General features: G+C 49.5%; 1 protein-coding gene across 3 annotated transcripts in view; it reads right to left on the reverse strand.

Annotated features, from left to right (window-relative positions):
• The window catches only part of ATG2A (autophagy related 2A), a 22,654-nt gene extending 19,803 nt beyond the window's left edge, over positions 1 to 2,851 (reverse strand). For all 3 annotated transcript variants that reach the window (XM_003798626.2, XM_023518496.1, XM_023518495.1), the window contains exon 1: positions 2,569 to 2,851. In XM_003798626.2, coding sequence (XP_003798674.1) covers positions 2,569 to 2,739 — 171 coding nt within the window. In that variant the 5' untranslated portion in view covers positions 2,740 to 2,851. The remainder of the gene's footprint in view (positions 1 to 2,568) is intronic.
• Positions 2,852 to 9,264: the final 6,413 nt, after the last annotated feature.

Raw genomic sequence — 9,264 nt, forward strand, 5'->3', positions numbered from 1 at the left:
GTATATGGGGCCTGAGCCCTACTCTCTGGGCCACAGGCACCACCCAATTTTTTTACTTTTTTTAAGAGATGTGGTCTCAGGCAGCGCCTATGGCTCATGGGTAGGGTGATGGGATCTCGCTCACGTCTATGGGTAGGGTGCTGGCCCCATATACCAAGGGTGGCTGGTTCAAACCTGGCCCCAGCCAAATTGCAACAACAACAAAAAAGAGATGGGGTCTCATTCTTGCTGGGGCTGGTCTAGAACTCCTGAGCTCAAGTGAAGTGATTCACCCACCTCAGCCTCCCACAGTACTAGGCTTACAGGCATGAGCCACCCCTTCTGACTATTCCTGACTCCATCTTCTCAACTCCCCCCTTCTTCATCCTCTCACCTCCAAGAAAAACCTTCAGAGCCACGCTTGCAGACTGGCAGCTCCTCAGGGTACATGGAGCTGATGGTGAAGTTGAAACAGAATGACGCCCCAAGGTAGGTCCCAGGCCCCAGGGTAAGAAGGAGTGTGCCTCATCTCATCCCTCTTTTGCTCATTTTGCTCCCTACTCCTTGTCTACTCCATCACCTCATCACCCAAAGGCACCCATTCTTTCAAATGTTGCCCTCCCTCTCCATTCAATTCAAACAATATTTACTGAGCACCTTCTACATTCTGACACCAAGGCTATATGGCTAAGCAAATATTATTTTCTAGTCTAGTTAGGCTCCAGCCATGGGCTCAGTGCCCACCAGATGAACAAGCGTGGATAGGGGGAGATGCCTAATCCAGCCTGGGCCATCAGAAGAGAGAGCTGAAGGTTTGAAGAGGAGGAAGGACGGTAGGTGTGTGGTGCACAGCAGCACCCATGTTCACCATAGCTGAACCCAGAGTTCAAGGAGAAAGTGTTCACAGAGTCTAACCAGAGGCCAGATGGGATCCCCAAACTCCAAACACATGGTGAAGCTGTACCCTCTCCAAGGCCCTGGCTAAAAAGTCTATACTACAGTCACATCTCTGAAAGCCTAGGATCTCCTTTAAGGCAGTAATCCATCTGCCGCCTCCCTGTGACCCCATACACTCTGTGTGGTGCCTCCTGGAGAAGCCATCAGTGAATACTTGTTGGCTCCAGGAATAAACAAGCACATGGCAGAGCTGGAGGGGTCATAGGGATCCAGGCCAAATTCCTCACCTAGAAACAGACAGGGAAACTGAGGCCTAGAGAGAGAGGACTATTCTAGTCACCCAGTATACCATAGGGCCTGGGACCCAGGCCTTTCTCTTCAGAGTCCCCAAGCACACTCAGCTTCTTTTGGGATCTTTGATGTGGGGGCTGCAGACCAAGCAGCTGGGAAGAGGGATGATTATCAAGAAAGCACCTTTATTCCACCTGGGCCCAATTCTCCCCTGGAGGCAGAAAGCACCCTAGCTAGAAGCCAACTCAAGACCAAATACACAGGAGAACAGGGCAGAAGAGTTAAGAGTGTTTTCTGGAGCTGAAAATAGGGGCAGCCTAGAGGTCTAGGCTACCTATCAGGAGGTTGAGGTCAGAGGTTAGAGAGAGCTTCTTAAACTAGAATTCAGATAACAGGCTATGGGGAGGTACCCCAATTTAGAGCTCAAGGTTATATTCCCCTATGCCACATGTGCTCATCAGGGCCTGGCCTGCCCTTAAGCCTGCAGAGCCCTGAGCCCTGCCAGAAAACTGAGAAGCCCTATGCCCACCCCTGCTATTCTGGATTTAGAGGGTTGACCTAGTACAAGCCCTGGGCTCATCCCTTTAATTGGTGGCTTCCTTGAAACTCCTCAGGTCAGCTGAGCTGTGAGTCAGGGCCCCTTACCATCCCCAGCCTCAAGCCTGGCCCAGAACTTACTACTCTTGGCTTCCTCAGCATCTCCCTTGGCCTTCTCCCTGTCTGAGGCCAAGCTCCTCTTCAGGTAGGGATGCTGACCCCCAAATCCTATCCTAGCCACTGGCTTTGCCTGTCCCACTCTCCCCAAAGCAGGAAGTACACAGCAGAAGCGGTCACACGAGGTGTTGATCAACACTGGTGCTGACGCTGTTGTTGACATCCACATCCGGAGACAACCCCACCCACCACCCTGCCCACTCCCTGGGTCAAGAGGTTAGAGCACATTTTCCACAGGTGTCCTCTCCAGGGCTCTGGACCCCTACCAGTCTTCCCTAACCAGCGGCCTCAGCCCCAACTCTTGTCACTGCCCTGGCCGGGTTCCACTGGGCCCGCAGTTCCTATGTTCCTCTCCACTCACTCCTTGGCTCCTCAGTACCACCCTCCTTAAACTCAGCCCCCAAACTTAAGTGCATATGCTGATATTATTCTCCAGACAAGTGACACCCTCCTCCCCAACCTCAGTTCCCCAGTAAAGTGGAGACAGGTACCCTTTCCCGCCCTGCTTTGGCTCTGGCAAGGCACTGAAGCGACCCGCTGGGATGCGTCGGACACTTGGAGAGGGCTGGACTCCCCGGCCTCGCTACACCTGGTGGCAGGTCTGCCAACCTGACCCTTTCGCCATGTGCCTTAGGTCGCTGCGCTCCCACCCTCTGCACTTTCCTGGGCTTGGGCTTGACTCCTTACCCAGATCTCCAGGTGGATATCCCGCAGGGCAACACTGCCCTTGTACAGATCCAGACTGAGCTGGTCCAGGCTGAGGTGCTCTTGGAAAAAGTGGCCCAAATAATGGTGTAGCAAGTAGCGGCAAACCCGCTCTTTCACACAGTTTGACCATGGCCACAGCCATCGTGACATTTCGGAGACCTCCGGGCCTGGGCTGTCTCCGCTCGCCGCCAGCCGGCGATCCCCTCCGGCTGCGCTGTTCACTAGAGCCCCGGGCTTGCCCCGCCGCTTCTCTCAGCTCCAGGCCGCGCCCCTGGGCACCCAGCCACGCCCCCCACGCTCATTACTATTGGTCATTGCAAAGGGCGAGACCTACTGATTGGCTGTAGGGGGCGGAGCCTTTGGGCGTGAAAAAGGGACTGTACTCTCCGCACGATATAATGCTCTCAATCATGATTTACGCTTGCGTACAACTTCCGTGTGGGAGGACCGTCAACCTCCCTTCTACAGGTTCTGGGAAGGCTGTTGCTGGAGAGCCAGTCCCAGGAAGGAATGCGCATGCGCCGACTCGTCCTTCTACTTTAAGAGCTTGGGGAGGATTTAAAGGGGTAGTGTCCGGTCAAACTTTGTACGTAGGCTTCTCAGTAATAAAGTCAGTGTAAGCATCTGTGGAACATTTCGGGGAATAAATTTTTGCATTTTACAAAACAGTTTACCATCCTTTGTCTCCCTCGACCCTTTTAACAATTCTTGGAGGTAGGGATCATTGTCCCTTACAGGTAAGAAAACTGGTTTATAGGCTTGGCGCCTGTAGCTCAAGCGGGTAGGGCACTAACCACGTACACCTAGAGCTAGCGAGTTCGAATCTAGCCCGGGCCGCCAAACAACAATGACAACTACAACCAAAAAATAGCCGGGCATTGTGGCGGGCGCCTGTAGTCCCAGCTATTCGGCAGGCTGAGGCAAGAGAATCGCTAAAGCCCAAGAGTCTGAGGTTGCTGTGAGCTGTGACGCAACAGCACTCTACTTGAGGCAACATAGAGAGACTCTGTCTCAAAAAAGAAAGAAAGAAAGAAAGAAAACTGGTTTATAAAATTTTCTAAGTCTGGCTCGGCGCCTGTGGCTCAACCGGCTAGGGCGCCAGCCACGTACACCTAAGGTGGCGGGTTCGAATCCCCAGCCCGGACCCGCCAAAAACAACAATGATGGCTGCAACCAAAAAATAGCCGGGCGTTGTGGCGGGCGCCTGTGGTCCCAGCTACTTGGGAGGCAGAGGCAGGAGACTCGCTTGAGCCCAGGAGTTGGAGGTTGCTGTGAGCTGTGATGCCACGGCACTCTACCCAGGGGGACAGCTTGAGGCTCTGTCGCAAAAAAAAAAAAAAATTTCTAAGTCCCTCACCAGGAAGGGTTTTTTTCCACGCCTCACCTAGAAGTGCCCAGCCTAGATTAATTGACCCTTCCTTCTCTCTGCTGTTGGTAAGGCCTCAGGCTCCCTTTGGAGTAATAATAGTTTTTCCTATCTTTTTCCAGTCTCTAATCCTAAAATCAAAGAATGGATTCTACTCCCTTAAGCTGAGCTGAGCTGAGCAGAGGTCCATTGTTTTTGTACAGCTTGTGAACTAAAAATAGGTTTTTACTTTTTTTTTTTTGAAACAGAGCCTCAAACTGTCACCCTGGCTAGAGTGCTGTGGCATCATAGCTCACAGCAACCTCCAACTCCTGGGCTCAAGGTATTCTCTTGCCTTGGCCTCTCGAGTAGCTGGGAGTACAACAGGTGCCCACCACAACACTGGCTATTTTTTAGTTGCAGTCGTCATGGTTGTTTTAGCTGGCCCCGGGCCGGGTTTGAACCTGCCAGCCTGGGTGTATGTGGCCGGTGCCCTGAGCAACGGGCGCTGCCGGCTTTTACATTTTTTAATGGTTGATAAAAAATATCAAACCTGTGAAAGTTGTATGAAGTTCACATTTCAGTGTTTAGAAATAAAAGTTTTAGTAGATCACAACCATGCTTATTGGCTTAAGTACCATCTAGGGCTGTTTTCTTCCTACAATGGCCAAGTGGAGTACTTGAGACAGAGGCCTGAAGCCTAAAATATTTATTTTCTGGACTGTTTAAAAAAACGTTTCCCTGAGTGGTGCCTGTGGCTCAAAGGAGTGGGGCGCCGGCCCCATATGCCGGAGGTGGCAGGTTCAAACCTAGCCCCGGCCAAAAAAAAAACTGCAAAAAACAAAAAAACCCAACGTTTCCTGAGGCCTGCTTTACAGGATTGGCCATACAAAACCTCTTACATAATGTGTGAGTTCACGGATTTCCATTGGTAATTATGGTTCTGTGTCAGCCTCACTATGGAGTTGGACTCTTGCTAATCTAATGCCAAAAGTAAGCCCATAGCAAGAACAACCACCCTAGCCTAGGGAACAGGGACCTGGATTCTAGTCCCTGCCTCAGGGAAGTCACTGATCCTCTCCCAAGACTCAGTTTTGTTCCCAGTTACCTGGAGTCAGGGTAGTAGGCAGGGACAGCTCATTACCTGGAAGACACTGAGCAACAACCTCCAAGAGAATTCAGGAATCACTGGGAAGGCCCCATTCACTGAGGCAGGCTCATGAGATGGCCATTCAGAAATTGCTTGTGGAATGAACCAAGAGATCTGTCTGTCCTTCAAGATAGGCCAAGGATAGTGCTGTGCTCATCAGTTTTGATTAAATTAATAATAATAAAAATAATAGATACCACAAATTAAGCCTGTGTGATGTCCTAGACCCTGGGCTTATTACTCCACATGCATTATCTCATCTGCTCTGCTCTTCACCATAGGCTCATGAGGGAAGCACTATAATGCCTCCATTTTTATGGGAGATGAAACTGAGGCAATGGACATACTGTGGAGCAAGTGAATGAAAAAGCAACACTTCTGCTCGGCACCTGTGGCTCAGTGGCTAGGGGGCCAGCCACATACACTGGAGCTGCAGGGTTCTTATCCAGCCTGGATCTGCCAAACAACAATGACAACTACAACCAAAAAATAACCAGGCATTGTGGTGGGCGCCTGTAGTCCCAGCTACTTGGGAGGCTGAGGCAAGAGAATCACTTAAGCCCAAGAGTTGGAGGTTGCTGTGAGCTGTGACACTACAGCACTCTACCCAGAGTGACATAGTGAGACTCTGTCTCAGAAAAAAAAGAAAAGAAAAAGCATGACTTTTCCTTCCAAAGGCAGTGGGAATAAAAGGATGCATTCTCCTGGAATCCAGGAATGTTGTCCTTGTGTCCAATCGAGAAAGGGGTGACCCCTTCACTGCTGTGAGAATGGGATGTACCAAGTGCAAGTGCAAAGGCTGGAGACACTGACCGGGTCATTCCCTATATCTAAGCCCTCAGTGCCCCTCCAAGAGGGCTGCTTCCTGAGTCTACGTTTCTCCACTGAGGTGGACTCCAGGAACAGATTGTAAGCACATCTGTTTCTCATAACTTTCATGGCTGGCAGGCACATCTGTCTCTTAGGAGTTGGTGTTTATGCCTGAGCCACAGCAGAAAATCGATAGCACTGGGGATGGAGGCACTACCATTTTCCCCAAAGAATTCACCACAAGCACTGTAGAAAACCAACTTCAAAAATGGTCATTCTGCAACTTAGCTTAAGCCTCCAAGTAAGAGTTGAAGGAGTAAATAAAGAAATATGACAAGGTAGAGGGAACAATATTCTTTTTTTTTTTTTTTTTTTTTTGAGACAGAGTCTCATTTTGTCGCCCTCTGTAGAGTGCTGTAAGGTCACAGCTCACAGCAACCTTCAACTCTTGGGCTTAAGCAATTCTTTTTGCCTCAGGCTCCTGAGTAGGTAGGATTATAGGCGTCCACCACAACGCTTGGCAATTTTTTGTTGTAGTTGCCACTGCTGTTTTAGCTGGCTGGGGCTGGGTTCGAACCTACCACCCTAGATATATGGCGCTGGTACCCTACCCATTGAGCCAAAGGCGCTGCCCAAAGGGACACTATTCTTTTTTTGCAGTTTTTGGCAGGAGGCGGATAGGTTTGAACCTGCCACCTCCGGCATATGGGGTTTTGAGCCACAGGCACTGCCCTAGGACAGTATTCTTTTTAGACAAAGGTGGTGATGTGGACCCTATAAGATATAGCAGGGATAAAGTTCCAATATGCACTTTAGGCCCAGCAGTCCTAAAAAATACACTGGCCCTGGACACTGCATTAGGGCACTTCTACTAGGCAAATGCATCCTGGTCAAGCCAAGAGGTCTGGGGAAAGATTCCTCCTCATAGAGACCAAAAAGGGAGGGCCAAGCTCTATAAGGGAGGGAAGGCTCCAGGGGAGCCTCCACACCTTAGATTAGGTGGGAAGTCCAGGCAAACAGTCTGTGTTAGGCCTCTAATCTGAAGGAAGCTGTCTCGCCCTTTCCCAGGGGACTACCCACCCTCTGGGAATTTCCCTCTGTCAATCTCAATAGGTGTGAAAGGGAATCACAGAAGGTAGCCTGGGGGCTGTGACTTTAGACTTGGTTCTTGGTGGAAGATTTAGATTTGACCTGAGGGAAGTGCTTTCCAGAAGAAAGGGAGGTCTATTCTTCAAAGCTAGGTGGAGCTGGAGGGAGGAGTTCCCAGAAAGAGTACAAGGCCAAAGGAACGTCACCTGGTAGCTCAGGGGCAGCCCTGAGGAGTACAGCAGGATCTGGAAGCATCTGAAAAGAGAAATTTCTTCTATGAACATACTAAACATCATTTAATTATACAACTAAAATGGATGGATTTTTTAGTTTTTAGTTTTCTTCTTTTTTTGAGACATCTCACTCACTATGTTGCCTTCGGTAGAGTGCCATGGCATCACAGCTCATAGCAACCTCAAACTCTTGGGCATAAGTGATTCTTTTGAGTAGCTGGGATTACAGGCACCCACCACAATGCCCGGCTATTTTTTGGTTGCAGTTGTCGTTGTTTAACAGGGCTTGCACCCACCATCCTGGGCGTATATGGCCAACGCCCTACTCACTGAGCTACGGGCACTGAGCCTAGTTTTTAGTTTTCTTTTGAGTATTTTTCTATCATTGCATAGATCACAATGTAATGTACCTTATTTAAACTGTGGTAAAATAGTTGGATTGCAAACTAATAAAGCTTCTTTGGAAAGAAGTATGGAGAACCCTCAAAGAGCTAAAAGTAGACCTTCCATTTGATCCTGTAATCCCATTAGTAGGTATCTATCCAGAAGAAAAAAATCATTTTACAGTGAGGACATCTGCACTAGAATGCTTATGGCAGCTCAATTCACAATTGCTAAGATGTGGAATTCACCCAAGTGCCCATCAACACATGAATGGATTAATAAAGTGTGGTATACGTATACCATGGAATACCATTCAGCCATTAAAAAAAGATGGTGACGGCTCGGCGCCTGTGGCTCAAGCGGCTAAGGCACCAGCCACATACACCTAAGGTGGCGGGTTCGAATCCCCAGCCCGGGGCCGCCAAACAACAATGATGGCTGCAACCAAAAAAATGGCCAGGCGTTGTGGCAGGTGCCTGTAGTCCCAGCTACTTGGGAGGCTGAGGCAGAAGACTTGCTTGAGCCCAGGAGTTGGAGGTTGCTGTGAGCTGTGATGCCATGGCACTCTACCCAGGGGGATAGCTTGAGGCTCTGTCTCAAAAAAAAAAAAGAAAAAAGATGGTGACTTTATATCTTTTACATTAACCTGGATAGAGTTGAAGTAAGAATGCAAAAACAAGTATCCAATGTTCTAAATACTATATGAAACCAATAGAAAAACAACTACATGCCCACTTGAAAGAAAAACACAATTTGTGGCGGGCGCCTGTAGTCCCAGCTACTGGGAGGTTGAGGCAAAAAAATTGCTTAAGCCCAAGAGTTGGAGGTTGCTGTGAGCTGTGACACCATGGCAATTTACCAAGGGTGACATAGTTAGACTCTGTCTCAAAAAAAAGGGGGGGGGGCTTGGCGCCCATAGCACAGTGGCTATAGTGCCAGCCACATGCACCAAGGCTGGCGGGTTTGAGCCCAGCCCAGGCCAGCTAAACAACAATGACAACTACAACAAGAAAATAGCTGGGCAATGTTTTGTTTTTTTTTTTGAGACAGAGACTCAAGCTGTTCCCCTAGGTAGAGTACTGTGGCATCACAGCTCACAGCAACCTCCAATTCCTGGGCTCAAGCGAGTCTCCTGCCTCAGTCTTCCAAGTAGCTGGGACCATAGGCGCCCACCACAATGTCCGGCTATTTTTTGGTTGTAGCCATCATTGTTGTTTGGCGGGCCCGGGCTGGATTCGAACCTGCCACCTTAGGTGTATGTGGCTGGCGCCTTAGCCACTTGAACCACAGGCGCCGAGCCAATAGCTGGCCATTGTGATGGGTGCCTATAGTCCCAGCTACTTGGGAGGCTGAGGCAAGAGAATTGCTTAAGCCCAAGAGCTTGAGGTTGCTGTGAGCTCTGACACCAGGGCACTCTTGCTTGGGGCAACAGAGTGAGACTCTGTCTCACAAAAATAAAATCTTACGGGTCTCCTATAGCTGCTGATTGACTGGACCCCCTCTTGGCCAAGGGGATCCCTAAACTGAGTTGCTACCCATGAGAAAGGAGATTAGACATGACTTATCACATCCCCTTCCTTTCTTAGAGACATCCTTTGTAACTCACTAACAAGCCTAAGGCTATGTAAGACTTCTGTACAGGTCCTCAATATACATGACAAACC

The sequence above is a fragment of the Otolemur garnettii genome, unplaced genomic scaffold, assembly GCF_000181295.1.
Source record: "Otolemur garnettii isolate 467f Iridium unplaced genomic scaffold, OtoGar3 scaffold00140, whole genome shotgun sequence".
Classification (NCBI taxonomy): domain Eukaryota; kingdom Metazoa; phylum Chordata; class Mammalia; order Primates; family Galagidae; genus Otolemur; species Otolemur garnettii.